This window comes from Myiozetetes cayanensis, unplaced genomic scaffold, assembly GCF_022539395.1.
Source record: "Myiozetetes cayanensis isolate MyiCay16 unplaced genomic scaffold, myiCay2020 scf5-8, whole genome shotgun sequence".
NCBI lineage: Eukaryota > Metazoa > Chordata > Aves > Passeriformes > Tyrannidae > Myiozetetes > Myiozetetes cayanensis.
The window spans coordinates 93,428,506-93,445,717 of NW_026087742.1; the positions used below are offsets into that span (position 1 = coordinate 93,428,506).

General features: G+C 37.2%; 1 protein-coding gene across 3 annotated transcripts in view; it reads right to left on the minus strand.

Annotated features, from left to right (window-relative positions):
• MYO16 (myosin XVI) overlaps positions 1-17,212 on the minus strand; it is a 359,061-nt gene that overhangs the window by 224,781 nt on the left and 117,068 nt on the right. For all 3 annotated transcript variants that reach the window (XM_050333209.1, XM_050333207.1, XM_050333208.1), the window contains 2 exons: positions 12,447-12,517; positions 8,485-8,628 (listed from right to left, as the gene is read on the minus strand). In XM_050333209.1, the coding sequence (XP_050189166.1) occupies positions 8,485-8,628; positions 12,447-12,517 (215 nt within the window). The remainder of the gene's footprint in view (positions 1-8,484; positions 8,629-12,446; positions 12,518-17,212) is intronic.

Below are 17,212 nucleotides of genomic sequence, written 5' to 3' on the forward strand. Positions count from 1 at the left end.
TACAGATGGAAGGTGGGTGCCAGCACCAATAAGTATATTAAATATTAGTAAAGCTTTATTTCTTCCTTATATTTTTCCAATAAAGATAAATAAAAATATAAATTCTGACAATCCAAAGGAATCTTCCAGTGCACCTCTTGGGGTGTGCATCCACTTTGAAGATCATGGCACTAGACCTCACAAATTCAAATTTTTTCATTTCCAAATCTTATATTTGTATAGCTCCTGGAAAAACCTGAAAGCCAATAAGAATGTAGAACTCATCAGGAACTGCTAAATAATTTCAAGCAAATGTCACCAAAAGACTGTGTTATATCACTTCCATTTCATTTCTGTAATTATTTCCCTGATTAATCAAGATCTTTCTCTGGCATATTCCTCATACGTTGGCCTTCTCATAGCCCTTACTAAGGGAATATTCAGGTTTATGCGCCACTCTTCAGTTTCTCTTACAAACACTGCTGGGGCATACAATTAATTACAGATCTAAATACCATTCACAATTTACCACCAGTGACTATACATCTAGCTTTTGTGATCTTGGGGCTTCTCGAGAAAAAAAGCCCTTTTTTTCCCCGCCTAGATTTCATACTACTTGCTCATTATGTATTTTTCTTTTCAAATATCTGAAAGCAGTATTAAAAACAAACAAACAAAAATATTTCAAATGCTTGGAAAACAATAATATTTGCCAGTATGTCTAACTTCTCCTTCTGAACTATATTCTTCCATGAACTTTTCTCCTGTCTTTTTGAGCTATAGAAATTTAGCTGAATCTGACAGGCATCAAACACATTACTTGTTGTTGTTCTCAATATTATGTTTTTAATATCCTCCATATGTTACTCTCTTGTTTTAAGAACACAACCAGAATAATTATATCTACACAGCCCTCTGAACAGATGTCATGTGGGAACATAATACTAGAATGGATCTCCTGAAGCATCACTTTGATAATGCAGGTAAACACATAACACAAAACCTCATTCACAACTTTAAGATCAATTTTAAACCTAATTAGGGTTTGTTGGGTTTGGTTTTTTTGTTCCCTATTACTCCTGCAAGGAATGCTGTTTTCCAACATATGCCTCTTAACATTGAGAAAACTTAGTTTAATTTCTGTCTTACATTTATTTCTGGACACTTTTGTAGTCATTTGCATTCATGCCAGTAGCAACTTCAGGTTTTAGAAGCTCTTTTTCACCCCTTCCCCGATCTTGAAATATTTACAGAAACATTTACAACCTATTTTGATTTTTCCTTTTAAGTAAAACATATTATTTTGACTCCCTCCTCAGAAGATAGGCTTTCTATTTCCATTTATCCCAGCAGTTTTCCTTGGCACAATTTACCTTTCTTGAACACAGCTGTATATAGCCAACTGCAGGATGTTGTTCCTTGTACAGTAGCAACAACACTCTTCTCTTCTCTTCTCCTGGAAAGAGCTTCATTTTGACAAATCCAGTAATATCTCTTCCCCACCTGCAGTTACATGTTTGCAGCATACAATTGTCTTAAAATTGACTAAAGCTCTGAGGCCTTTTTCCTTTTTTCCAATTGATTGTTCCTGAGAGTATCGTAGAAATGCCTATTACACAGAGCAAGATCTTGAATTTTTACACTTAAATTTCAACACATTTTTATTACCAAAGTCTTCAAAGATACCCTATTACATCTGCGTGACATTATAACACTCACCCCAATAGACAGGGCATAGCAGGCTTGTCTTCAGCATATTTAGTTATCATACCCCTATTTTATCCCAAGGTCATCATTGAAAACTCAAAATAAAATAACATTGTAGGACCAATCCTAAAGAAACCTCAGTAACTCTCAGGCCTATAGTTTTCTCTTAAAAGCTAGGCTGTTGTCCTGTTGTTACCAAGGTCTTCACTACTAAGCAGGTTTTCACTTCTGTAATTTAACTTAGTTTTCCTCATATTCCCTAGACACTCCATAAGAATGACTCACAGAATAATTATGTCAGTGGTTCAAGCAGAGGCTCTTTGGCATAAAGAATGAATTTCACTTTCTACAAATATCCCCCAGTGGTGGAACATCCCTCCAGACCATCTTCTTCATAGCACAAAACTATGTTTACTGAAGATCAAAAGCCAGATGTTGATTTTGATTATCTTATCATTCCTTCATCCTCTTTCTCTGGGGATCAAGAGAATCAGAGTAAAGCTGATCCAAAATTCCCCATTTTTGTACATGTAGTCTATCTCTTGGCATACTTTTCCTGACCTGCTCCAGACAAAACTGAGGTGTTATTTGTTATTTTTCCCAACAAGTCTAAATCTCTTTTACCTCCGGGAATTTTATTTTCTAGAAATGCTCTGATGCCAAAAACTCCAAACTATACTGAAATTATACAGATGTGCTGCCTGCTAGCTCTGGTCTATGTCCTAAGTCTCATCCCTAGACCCAGATGTTTTCCACCTGGAGGGAGAGAAGGAGGGAGGCAGAGAGGAGAGTGTGTGTGTGTGTGTGTGTGCATGGGTGTGTGTGATTTCCAGCCATTGCAAAAGTATTTACAGGCTCTTCAGGCTTAATTTCTGTGACTGCTTCCCATGTAAAAAGACTTTGATTCATCCCATGATTTAGCATTCTTCATACAGTGAAGCGCAGATTTGATTTCACTGGTTTTTTCTCCTGCCAACTGAAGTTTCCAATGCTATTTCTTTTCATATTACCCTCATTTCTTTACTAGACTATCTATTTTGCTGTATCCAGTTAGGCTCCTGTTCTTACCTCTCCTTGGACCACCTTTAGTGCCACTTCACTAGCTAGCTTCATCCCCTTTCCCCAGTCTTTCAGGAGGAAGACGTATATTTCTACAGTTTCCCCTGAGTGTCACCATATGGAGTTTATCAACTCATTAACAAGCATCACCTAAATTAGTTCAATAGTAGCTTCCAGCTAGGTTACTCTATCTTAGTTCTTTCAGCAGTGATGAAAGGCTCTAAGCCAGCAGTACACACTCCCTGGAAGTTCCCTCCTAGACTTATCACACAACCACCAACCTCTGCAAACTGTGAGTGAATTCAAATAGATAGCCTACAGCTTTCGCAGAAAAAGATTCCATTTAAAGTTTCTTACAAGTACTAAATATTGATAACTGCCTCTAGAAAGAGAGAAGAATCATTTTTCTTTCCGGCCACGTGATCCTTTATACTATAAACTATTACTTATTGACTCCTCCCTACCTCTAACTCTCCTCCTTCTCTCCCCCTCCCTTCTTCCTCTCATATTGACTCAAAGGAGGAAGTCAGACTGAGCAAGACAGTGGGATGGAAAAATTGCCTCCTCTGAGAAAGCAATTCTTAATTATGCTGTAATTGTTTCTGAAACTATGAAACACAAAGATCTTTCATTAAGTGCTAAAGGTAATGGCATTTTGATCATTCATCTCTGCTTGCTAAAACAGTCTGATGTAGTTGCAAAGAACAAGGGCAAAATAACTGTATAACTGCTGAGTACATGATTTCAGATACGTGCCACACCAACTGTATGAGGAAATGGAAAAGAAAGTTACAGCCCCATAAAGTCTTCCTTTCTACTCCCACCAGTAAATCTATTCCCATAATTTTTCCAGTAAAAAATTATCTTATTTTGAAAAGGGATTTTACACTAAAATCAAAAGTCAATTATGCATACAGTGGACAGTATTATATACCTGATACTGCTCATCTACTATTGGTGACTTTAAATGTAATGAATGATTCTGTGATAACTACCTTTTGCACACTGCTAAGCACAGATTTTCTTAAATTCTTAAAAAGGGGGGAAAGAAAACTTATTTAGCCTCAAAATACTTTTTTAAAAACCTTACTTTTAGCTTTCTATGCCAGATTTGCATTTTGTGCTTCAATTCTATGTTCCAAAAAGCACATGTGAAATATATTTAATTAGTTGGCAGACAGTAGGCACATTTGCTTTTTCCAGTAAGGTCAATAAAAAGAATGTATTAAGAATGTCTTTCTAATTCCCAATTTTCTTTCATGTAAAAAATCCTGAGGATGTAGCACTGTTCTCTGCATTCCAGTTAATTAACTGCCTTGTTTATTACAGTAATGCCTTCAGGTCTATGAAAGAATAAATAAAGAATAAATTTCTACTGTGCAGTATGTTATGACAAAATGGTGTAAATACAACATTCATGTTGCCCACTGATACTGATTTCATGTGGCCACAGATACATACAAGTCTGTGCATCTTTGTTCTTAAATAAAGGCACTTCAGCATTCTCTTCAACCTCCTACAGTAGCCTCCTTCAGTCAGCACCCACAAAAGCAGTCCCCTATCCCATGGGGAAAACACCTAAAGCTGCTGTGGTCAAGCAGTGATTGATGAATCTGACCTTTACTACCTCATCTGCATGTATGGCAATCAGACCCCTATGGATCACTTTTGATCTCTACATTTCCTCGCATGCTATCAGCTGCCTTGGGGGTAAGTTCTTCATTGACCAACTATTTAGCAGACATGAGATATATTTCCTGGCTGTACCGTCCAGTGCTTCCCCCTCCCCTTCCTGACAGCTATAAAACTGAGAAGACATAAATATGTCCCTGGAAAGCTATACCACCTAGGGTAAAATGTTGGAAATTATGGACAGAAATAGCTTCAAGCATCTATTCCAAAAGCAGTGTTTACAATTCCAACAACCTTCCAACAGAACACAATAGCATATAACCACATTACAAACACGTGGAGTCCCTCCCTCCTAGCCTGCAGTGAATGAGTTTTACTTTTGCCTTTGCTATCCACCAGAGAACAGAAGTTGTGAGTCACCACAGCTAAGCTGATGAATGACAAGTCACTATCTTGTCTCAGCCAGAAAAATATTAAGACCACCAAAAGTGGGATAAAACCAGAAACCAGGCATTCTTAAGTAAGTCTTCATTAATAGCCTTCTGGGATCTACATATACACTATATATATTTTTTTTTCCCCAATTTTCCCTTTGGGAAATGTTTTGAAGTTCCCACTGAGGAAACCTCCACCGGATTCTATGACAATTTTCCATGAATCAGAATTTCAACATGTCTCAATAAAAGGAGCATGCTGTTACCTTTTAGCTCACATCTTTAAAACAGAAAATATGGTATTATCTGTGTTGTAAAATCAGTCCAGAAGAAATATTTATCTAAAAGTAATTCCTTAGGGTACAAGAAGTGTTATTTTTTTCTTCCAATGAAAAAACAGGCACAATAGAAACTGCCTGTAGCTCATAGTGGCATTATCAGGCTCATGCTACACATTAGACATGGTCCATGAAACACTCTAACCTCAAGGCAAAGTAATTTCTAATGTGAATTGCTCATGCAAAGGCATTTCAAAATTGTGAAAAATAAGCCCCTCCAACCTCAATTTTCAGCTTCACTTTGTCAAAAGCTATTAAAGATAGCATTAATGTCATGGTTCAAAAACTATTGCTTACCTAAGAATATTTCCCTTTCTCTGCCCCAATACTCTGTCTTTATTCTAACTCCAGAAGGGGAAGTATTTATCTAGTCATGGAAATTTTTTCCTTTAAAAGTACCACCTAAAATGTGGGCAAATTTACCAGAATTTATTGCAAAGATTATGGACAACTCAAACTTTATCTGCAAAAATGCATATGGATGTACCCCTGCTTATTGAAATTTTAATATATTAGATGACCTATTTACAGCAAGTTATCAGAAGACACTTAGAACATCCAGATGAAGACATCCTGTAAAAAACAGGGACCAAATCAAACAAAATTCATGAGATGAGCATTGAAAAATTATTTTGGATATAACACTGTATAGGAATATCTGAGGTTTTATTAGATTGGGCTTCTTGTTAAAAACAGGTAGGGAAAATTTTACAAGTGCCCTCTATAACCTCAACTGTTCCTACTAATGTCAACAACAGCCACATTCAGAATTTCTGAAAATTCCCCACATTAAAAGAGTTTCCCATAATAAAAGAGCTTTTATAAACGAGCTGCTCTGTTCTGATTTGTTTATCAGTTTAGAAGTACACACAGAATACAGTGATATACAGGCTTCAGAAGTATATACATTGGACAGATCAAGGTAATACAAGAGATAAAAAATCACCATCTGGAAATTTTATCCTTTATTTGCCAAGAGTAGTGACAATGTTTAGAATGGGACACTTCTATCATATTTGATGGCTGTGGTTAGGTAGGTTAAAATATTTTAAGCATGAAAAACAGAAAATCAGACTTAACACACATTGCATTGCACATTTACTGAATCTAATTATAGTTGCAGTAGAAAATACAAGAAAATCACATTCTAAGCATCACAAAGGCAGAATCTCTACTATTAATCAAATGGACCTGGGAAAATTCTAGGCACTGAAGCCAACTATCATGGAAGAGATCTTGTTTAGCCCAGAAAAGACTCTTAACCTCTACAATGTGACAGCTGGATACAAGCTAGTCCCCATTAGCCAGGATATACTCTTTTCTTTAGTATTTCTTATTTACTAGTTAAAAGGCTTCCCACAAAAAGTACTTCTGGGACTAGTACCTGGTGGACAACAAGCTGAAGATGAGCAAATAATGTGCTCTTCTATCAAAGAGGGACATAGACTTCTTGGACTGCATTGTCAACAGGCCTAGGCACTGGTGAGAGCCCACTACTGTGGTGAGGTTCCAGTTGCAGGCTCCTCAGTAAAAGAAAGATATGGACATACTAGAGTGAATCCTGCAAAAGGGATACAAAGACGAGGATGGGACTGGAGCCTCTGTCATATAAGGAGAGGCTGAGGCAGCTGGGGTTCTTCAGGCTTGAAAAGAGAAGGTTCTGGCGGGACTTACAAAAATGTGTAAATTCCTGATGGCTTCCATCAGTAAAGAACATGGAGCCAGACTCCCCTGGGTGGAGCCCAGTGACAGAACAAAACGAAATAGGCACAAATTAAAACACAGAATATTCTGTTTAAACCTAATAGAAAGTTTTGTGCACGTTCCACTCATGAAGATTTGGTCTGGACAATCTGCTGTGGCTAGCTCTTGTCTGAGCAGGATGTATGGACTAGAAAACCTTCAAAAGTGATTTCATGAAAGCTATTATCAAGTACATAGTCTAAAAATATTTCTCCCTTTCCTTTAGTTGTAATATTGAAATAAGATTATAAATATGATAACAAATGCTGATCTACTTGCAGTGACCTATTTAAAACTTACACATATTAAAATGATATAAACAGATTAAAAAACTTTAAGTCAGACTGTGAACTGTTTTTGCACTACTATTTTAAAGAGCGATGTAAAATAAACAGAGAAAAAGAGCTGCATTAATAACATTACAGAAAACTAGAAGTTGTGATCCTAGGAATAGAAGCACAAAACAGAATCGCAGAATCATTTAGGTTGGAAAAGACCTTTAAGATCATTGAGTCTGATTGTAAATCCAGGACTGCAAGTCCACCACTAAAATGTGTTCCTATTTACACACCTTTTAAATACTTCCAGAGATGTTAACTCCACCACTTCCATGGTCAGCCTGTTCCAATGTTGACTACCCTTTCAGAAAAAAAATCTTTTCCTAATATCCAATCTAAACCTCCCCTGGAACAACTTAAGGCCATTTCCTCTTGTCCTGTTGCTTGCTGCCTGGGAGAAGAGACCAACCCCCACCTGGCTACAACCTCCTTTCAGGTCCTCTCTGAGCCTCTTTTTCTCCAACCTAAACATCCCCAGCTGCCTCACCTGCGTTTCATAAGACTAGTGCTCCAAAACCTTCACCAGCTCCACTGCCCTTCTCTGGAAAAACTCCAGCACATCAATGTCTTTCTTGTAGTGAGGGGCCCAAAACTGAACACAGGACTCGAGGTGCAGCCTCACCACTGTCAGGTAGAGGGAGACTGGTCCTGCTGACCACACTACTCCTGATAAATGCCAAGATGCCATTGGAATTCTTGGACACCTGGGCACATTGCTGTTCTCTGCAAAGAGTGAATACTATATCTATTACTCTACTGGGTAAACTGTGCTTTAAAAAGTCAAAGTTGTTTAAATTAATCTTAAATTTGCCTCACTTTCACCATGTCCACAAACACTTCTTTATGAATACAGAGTGTAATTGACTGAATACTTGCTTTACAGAAGGAGGTTTTTATAAGATGGTCTGAAAACTCAACCCTTAACAGAAAGTGACAGGGAGAAAAGAAACAAAATTATCTGAATTCCCATTTGGGACTGAGTGCTTATCAGAGATATAAGCTCCTGACCACAGGGAAGAGATAGGAGATACTTGACATTGATGTTTACAGTTTATTCTCATTGAAGGCCTAAAAATGCCTTCATAAAAATCCTGAGCATCCAAACAATGTCAAGAAAAAAAAATCCTACACAATATATGCTTTCACAGATATGATTAGTAGTAATATGTTGCATTCATACAGCAGTTTCAGATCTCAGGGTGCTACATTCTGTCTCCTTTTCAAGCACACAATGCACTGGATTGCTTTACTTACTAGTAGCAGTAGCAGGACAATATCAGGATTATCACAGGCACAGGCTACATGCATTGATGTCCAAAAATCCTCATCTTGATGATTGACATTTACTCCTCTGTCAATTAGAATTTCTGCAGCAAATGCATTATCGTAGCGAGCACACTGGAAGAAAAAGAACAGATTAGGGATGGTGCTTTCCTCAGTGTACAACTGAATTTATTATACAGTATTTAAATTAGGCAGATGATGCAATATAGTTGAACTGCTGTGTTTGCAGAGAACAACAGCTGAGGAATCTATAGAAATAATTCTGTGGAGATGACCAGTTCCATATGCATGATTCACAGAATGCCCTACTTCCTCTGAAAAAGCACTATATGAAATCTGCTGAATCTACAATAAAGATAAGGCTTTTTTTCTGTTCAGTACCATTGTTCCAAATCACTGCACAGGCATCAGTGCATGATGATCACATGATGAGTAGTGGCATCTAAGTATATGTACACCCACAGGTACATATGTCCACATATACATGAACTTCTGCCTCTTATGCAGATCATAGCAGTAATACACACTTCTACATACCCACTTTTATTTCCAATCCACTAACCATGTGATTCCTTTTCCAGTCTCTCTGACAGATAAATACTCTGCACACTACAAGTGTGTTGGGAGAAGCGAGGGAATGCACATGTTTGGTGTGTGCGTGTGTGTGTGTGTGTGTGTGTGTGTGTGATGACGGAGGTCACGGTCAGTAATTTCGGCAGAGAAGAAGAAACTGACTTTAGACGTGGTTTTGACTTTACTCCTCCATCACATCTGCAACTTTTTATGTGTAAGGTTACGGATAATACTGTAAAAGACAACCAGGGCACCTCTTAAGATCTTAACTCTGGTCTAGTGTACCATCTCAGTAGCTGTTTAGAGAAGGATCGTCTCTCCTTCCCCACCAGAGAGAGGTTACAGGGAGACTTACTTTCTCTATAGGTACTTTCATGCTTCGAACACAATCCTTCATATTGATGCCTCTTCCAATATTTAAACATATCCCGGACTCAAAAAGCACATATATACATTGAGAGTACAAACATAGTGAAATCTGCAGATAATTTGCTAGTGCGGGCTAAATCATTGTGTTATGTCTATCACATGTAAAACCATACCATGGCATCCAGTTTGCTGATCTCTATTAATCTGGCATGGAAGCTGGGATACTGAGGGAAATGGGGGAAAAGTAGAAGTACGTAACTGGATTTGATTGTGAAGTCAAAACATAGCTGAAATCTTCAACTGAGTGAAGGAACTGCATTTACTATTGCAATATTAAATATTGATAACTCAGAAGATGAAATTTTAAGTCTATCAGGATAAAAAGCAGTCCTGCCTTAAAAGATTTCCAACATACTGACCACTAAATTACAGGACAGAAATTAGGTTCTGATGTATTTTCTTTAACTTGTAGCTTATTTGGAAGCTCTAGAAACAGTTTTGTTTTGTTGCAGTATTATTCATTGTATCAGTATAACTTACACTGAGCTGTTCTATGTTCAAATTTTAACAAATCAGAGATAAGACATTATATAGTACAGATCAACATAATCTAATACCAATCACACTCTCAAGGCATTGTTGAGTAAAAAAAAAAAAAAAAAAAAAAAGAAAAAAAAAAGATTTGTGGCTGCTCCTTGATTCTTGTTTAATGGATATAGTGAAACAAAGTTCCAGAAAAAAATTGGTAAGCATATACTTTGTTATTAGGGTAGGTAGGGTGAGTGCCTGTGTGAATTGGTCTGATGCTATCTGTTTCCAACTGAATGGGCAGCTCAGGCACATACTCGCTTTTCATACTTCTCCTCTCATGGAATCTAAAGAGAGTTCACCTGTGAGGTTCCCACAGCTTCTCAGAGATCGAATATTGGGATACAGAGATGGCAACAGAATCTCTATCAAGTGTCACATTTGATTTTTTTTTTTGGAAATACATCACATTTTGGAAGTGAACAGAAATGAAAAAAGGAATTATATCATGAACTGGATGGTAAGGAAAATATGAAGATAAATATATTTTCCATTCATTCTGGCATAAAAACACTTAGCCTACAACTGGAAAGAATAAACACTGATTAAGGACAAAGCGGCTTATATAGAATCATAGTGGTAAAACTAATACTTAGAATGGATCTAAGTGGACTGAAAGAATATAACAGATGCATGATAAATTGTTATTTTCAATTCTTGCAGGAAAATAAACTTGGCTTATCTATTTCCCTGCATCATGACTCTCCTCTTCTGTCTGTACTGCTCCCAAATCAGGGTTAAATCCAAATTTCATTGAAATTAGGTTTGCCTCTCTCTCCAATGGGACCTGCATTTTCCTGTAAGTGAACTGTGAGTACTTACAATAACTCCGACTAAACTGAGGCAGTAGGTTACACGTAGCTCTCTAGTGTAAATTTCTTACTGCAGGAAGCGTTCCCTCCTTTGGAAGCACATGTGTGCCTGTGAAGCAGCAGGCACCAGTTGAGAGACACTGACTGTGACAGTGAATTGGGGCGTGATGTAGATCTAGAAACCTAAAAACTACAGTTTAACTGCAGATTTTATCTGCAGTTAAAAAGTGTGCATCAGCTAAACTAGACAACGCAACCTAACACTCCTGAAGATGGATTTTAATTTCTTCTATTTTAAATTGCCTGAGACTGATGTCACATCATCCACACTGAAGATTTTCTCCTAGGGCTTTCAGCACAGTACAAAATTTGGGATGCCTCTATTTTGAGAATCCAAAGATATCATCTCCTATGGACTGCCCTTTTACAGAGCAACTGAGCACTTTGCAGCAGGGAAATAGCTGGAGGAGAGAAAAGAGAACTAAAATTCCTCTGTTCCAAATCAATACTGGACTCTCCCCTTACCTAAGCCTCCATTTCCTAATGTCCTTGGTAAATAGCATGGCCACGGAAGGTGAAAAAAGCAGATTAATTACATAAAGGAAATGCTAAATCTTGCAAGAACATGGTCACAGGTGTGCTGGAGTCCAGTAATATTACAGGAGCTTTTTTGTTTTATAAATTACTCTATTTTGTGTACATACTATGAAAAACTTAATCCAACTGTTCTAAAATGAAACACTCAGCCAGCAGACTTTTCAATAGATCTGTTACACCCTTTTATTTGCTAAGTTGCATTTATTTTACCCACACTGTGCAACAAAGTTGGATCCAAATGTCTTAAAACAGTTTCACATTAAATAGACATCTGCAACTGAAGCATCACAGACCAAAGAAAAGGATCATAAGACTTGGGCAATTATCATGAGTTTTGCCATAGGCTTCAGCAAAGCCAAAATTCAACTTCCGTGGTATTTTCTTTTTGCCTGTCTGTCAGTCTTTCCTCCACATGCCCTTACCTCTTGCTTTTCTTTTGGTCATGATATACAAATTGCTTTTCTTTTATCTTTCCATTACTTAATCCGAATTGCTACGCAAATAATGATAAACTAAATGCAGACAAGGTGTTAAATATCCACACATAGGAAACTGGTGCAAGAAAATATGCACAAAACCAAAAAAATGTTACATTGTATGTAACATTATGTTTTCATATAGGACCTGTAAATCTCTGAACCATATATTTCTCTATTTGGAATCAAGCAATATTTCCTTTATTCTTTCTTACTGAACAGATAATTGTAAATAAAACAGATTAACAGATAATTTATAAATAAAAATAATTTTTATAAATAAAAATAAAACATCTCATTCTCTTTAGAGAATGACATGATCCATTCTTTTGTAAGCAATTTGAAAATGACCATACATTTAAAAAGCATAGCTGGATGCAAACACAACTACAGCAGAGGTCAGGATAGATAAAAACTATTGCTAAGCCTTTCTTTTTTGTTAATAGGTCAAATCTGCTACTCACTATCCAGCCATATTTATCCACAGTCACTAACACATATATTCAGTCACTCTCACCAGATGGAGCAAGGAGCCTCCTGAGGAAACAAGCATATGAGGGTCAGCACCATCTTTCAATAGCCGCAGCACTGCAATATTAAAGAAAAGAGGAACAAGAATTAATATACCTAATATACCAGCAATACACCTAATTCTGAACTGTTAGTAGGCTGATTCTTCATCATCTTCATTAGGAGATTTAGTAATATATGCACACCTCTCATACAACATTTGCAGAACTATCATGTCAGCATTTACCATCTCACATGTTATAATAGCTAAGCCTCTAAGCAAAGGACCTTTGATAACGAACAGCAAATATGAACAGCATCAAGGACTTTTCAAGTATACAGATAAGCATGTCAGTTTTGTACATAGGAGAGGGGAGGGGAAAGCTGGAGGAGAGACCCTGCATCAAGGTCACAATCACCTGATTAGTTCATTTGGAAGCAAAATCACAGTCAGTTGGTTTCATTTTACTTTATAAGAGTTCCCATGAGATATGTTGGCTTTTTCAGTAAATACTTGAAACTAGTATTCATAACTGATATAATTTGAAATTAATCATCCTACCAAAGCTAAATGATCTGCACTCAATTTAACCTTTCCAGTGCACTGTCAGATCACTGATGCAGCATAATTTTTAAAACGATATTTGGAGTCAAACTCCACTCCCAGTTACATGTATCAAACCCCTTTGAAATGAAAACAGGCTTATAAGCACAAGCAAAACCACAACCTTTCATATTGGTGCTCACTCAAGAGTGAAAATTCAGCACTTTTTCCCCACTGCCTTTATAACCTTTTCACTCTAAATCAAAGCATTGACTAACTCATGGTAACAGTGTTCATTTCTTGAAAAGAATTGCACGGTAGCAATGCTAGACATTATCAGGGGAATTCCCACCAGCACTGCAACCCTGTCTTCAATAAACTGGCATAAAGAACCCTTTTAAAAGGCCCCTCTCCATGAGAATAACTGTCAGTACTGTTTCCTGGGTAGGAGCACAGCTGGTTCTGACTCCATCGTTTGGAAAGCTTGGTTTGAATCCCTAGTTAAGATACTGGATGGACTTGTGCAAACAATTGCTAAGAAATTTCAAGTAGTGAATAACCCAAAAGTCTGCTCTACTGTGGCTTTGTCCCACAAGAGAGTCATAAATTTGTCTCAAGGTCCTTCTAACTTCTGTGAATCCATTAGGAGACTCTTAAACACAATCTCCTCCCTATCTATGCATTTTTTTGTATGTGTTTTCTTTTTCCCAAGAATATGTTGCTACTCCATTTTCACTGTACATTTGAACTTCTTACAGCATTTAGACAGTCAATTGACCTGTTTGAAAGAGGTCAGGGTTTTTTTTCAAATACTGTCAACTAATAGAAGCAATATTTTCTGAATGTGCTGAATTATTTTTGATCAGGTGCCCTAGAAAATTCAGCCTAAGAAAGAATATTCAGCTAAATGTTTGCAACCCTGTAAAATTAAAGTGAAACACTTGGCAATATTATTACTAAATACTTTACATAGTAAACACAGTGGTATACATGGACAAATACTTACAATAGTTAGACTAATTCATTTAATCTTTTGCTCTTTTATAAGTTTTGAAAATCAAAGATCAATCCAAAGGGCTGTACAAACTATATTTTATGAATACTTCCATGGTACTTATACTTCCTCGCCAAAGGATTTGCTTCATTTAATTTACATAACTGTAAATTACTTTTATGTTCTGGCAAATGCTACTTTGAAAGTTAATCTCTATCAGAAGTCCCTGTTGCCTCCAGCATGTCCACCAAAAGTAGAACTGGAATATTAGGTAACATGGAGTATAAAAAAATGTACAACACCTGTTAAGCAAGATGAAAAGCACTGAACCAGAGTGGGAGGGTAGAGAAATATTTATGAAATTTCATAACTTTGGGAGAATTGGATAAACAACAGAAAGCAAAGCATTTCTTTCTGCTTTCAGATCCATCAAATCTCGAAATGCAAAACTGTCCTCATCCAGAGAGAGATAATTAAAAATAAAAGTTCAGAACAAAGTTCCTTCCCTGGCTTAATACCTAAATTGATGGCCACATAAGGAGATGCTCCCTCTGCCTCAGGTTTCAGTGAGTAAAGATTTATTGTAAGTCCTCCCTCTTTAAATACGTGTGCAACTACATCCTCCTCAGGAGTTAATATTTTCAGTGTTCCTATGTCATGCCATTTATAAAGAAAATAGGGCTGAAAATATCAATTCCATATCACAGAACATTTCTTAAGGGTCTGAAAGTAATTTCATCTTCCCAATCCCACCAGGATTTCACCTGAACAAATTAACACTCCAAATTGTTCCCTTCCTCCATCCCTGTTTTTCAGGGGAAAAAATCCACCTATTTCAGATTCTCAGACACTTAATACATGCTTTTTATGTAGCATTCTTTCTTATGGACTCTGTATGTGGGTAAATATGTGAACTATGTCTTGATTCCACCTGCAATGAGAGACTCATTTGCAAAGATGGGAATAAGTGTAGACAGTCCTTTAAAGTGTGATTTGCAGAAATCATTATATTCTCAAGGAGGCTTCAACTGATGACATTGTGAGAGTATATAATTATTTGAAAATGCCATCTTTATAGTGTATTCTCACAGGCTGTACTGCTGTCAAAAGGGAGGAGTCATGTTATTCACTTCATGGTCCACTCTTCCCTTGTGCCAGCTCTCCCTACCAGCTGCACATTCAACTGGACCAATAAGGTGATGGAGGTTTTGTTTGTGGGGAAGTTTTTCGGGAGGGCAGGGGTTGGTTGGATTTATAGTTTGGTGGCAGAAATCTTGCATTGACTAAGGCTGTTAATGAAGTAGCATCCTCAGTCTGTCTTTCTAAAAGATGGGATAAGACAACAAGTTAACCAAAATAATCTGTTCCCTTCCCCTTTTCACAAAGGGACTTGCACAGCCTTTACCTCAGGCTACTTCTGCATCTGGGAGCTGACTTTAATGGCACAGAGTAACACCAGCAAAAATAAAATGTGGAGTTTCTTGTTGGGTAATTGAGATGAACTCAATCATTAAGAATGCTGGGATCACCAAAAGGGGCTTTTGGGTAGGTCCTTCTAAACAAAGAAGGAGGATAAAGACCTCCCTCTTTTGGCAGGAGAAGGACACAAAGGTAGGTCAGTGGGTTGGGAAATTTCATTTCTAACAGTATTCCACAAGAATTTCATCTGGAGTCTAAAATACAAACCAAGTGACAGAAAGAAACTCTGCCTACTCAGGTATAAAGAAGACAGGCAATTTATTGAATCTCTTCCTCCCATAAATCCTCCAAGGTCTTGGTTCTTGTAGAGAAGCTATGCAAAATATGAAGTAATGCCTTTCCAGATCCATTTAGCAACTCCTTGCAGTTGAAACCAAGAAATGACCATTTCTAGATCCAAGATCGAAATCCACAAAAATGGCTTTGTCTTGATTTTTTACCCAGAGTAAAATTTTTGGCAAACTCTCAAGCCCTACTTTTGTATGCATAAACAGGTCCCTCCATTCACTGATGTCTTTTAGATTTGACATACAAAATTATTGACTACTTAGAACAGAATTTCATACCTGATTTCATATCTAATAAAGGTATTTTAGAAAGTATTTGAAAGCATTGAAGTCTCAGCAGTAAAGAAAGATAATAATCAAAATAGCTTTCCACATATGCCCAATGATACAATTTTAACCAAATTATTCAGTGAGCTGAATAGCTTTCCACATTCCATTGATTTTATTGACTAGATTACGCCTTATTATGTAGCCTTATAATGTAGCAGTTATTATTGCTGTGCCTGCTACCATCCACAGGTCTTGTACTAACTTTGCATGTGGAACTACGGCTGTAAAGCTTACATTTCCTGGGCTTGTCTTGGTTTGCTTGGAGTTTTCTTTTAACTCTTTTAGCTATTACAGCAACTTGGTGATGACAACACGACAATTACCTAAAACATTTTAGTTTTGTTTAGCTTTGTATAACTGTGGTGCGTAACGCATTAAGAATTTTGATATACATGGCAGTAACTAGTACTTACACTGTGCTGTGTTGAATATAATCTAGCTACCCTGTCATATAGAGCTATATATGACCTTATATGCTGCAGACACAAGGAGTACTGATCTGAAGTGAGAGCCTGAAAGGTGAATTCAGAGGGCCCAGGGCTATCAGTAACTCACCAGAGATCATCTACTGATGGTAACACAAACTTAGGGGTTGGGCAGTGTTGCATTCACAGCAAACTCAGTTTTAGTAGTAACAGAAAAGATAAAAATAAAGGCGCCTAACATTTGTAAAATCTAACGGTTGGCCATCTACTGTGCTGTACACCAGTGTATCCTTCTATTAATTGTTTCTCTGATTAGTAGCTGGCAGCTAGTGTAAACTTTGTTCCTGTTAATATCTATTTTTGTTCTCTTCAGTTTAGCAGGAATAACTCCAACTGGAAGGCTTTGCTTGGTCATTATGTACAGAAACATGACATACTGATGCAGAAGCCTAGCTAAAATGATGCTGATGCTAGAATGGATTATCCCATTCTCCTTCTGTCCCAGTTTGCATGTTTTTGTCACTTGGCACAAGGAGAAGATTAGTTTTCCAGCCAGATCAAGAATCTGGGAATGTGGCTGTGGGTAATAGGTGATTATGGAGATTGGCATTCCCACCACTTTTCACCAACAGCCGAAAGTAGTTTGGGCATAAACTGACCATGAAATTGAATCACTGAAGAACAGGAATGATAAAGATGTGTCGTAGCATCCTT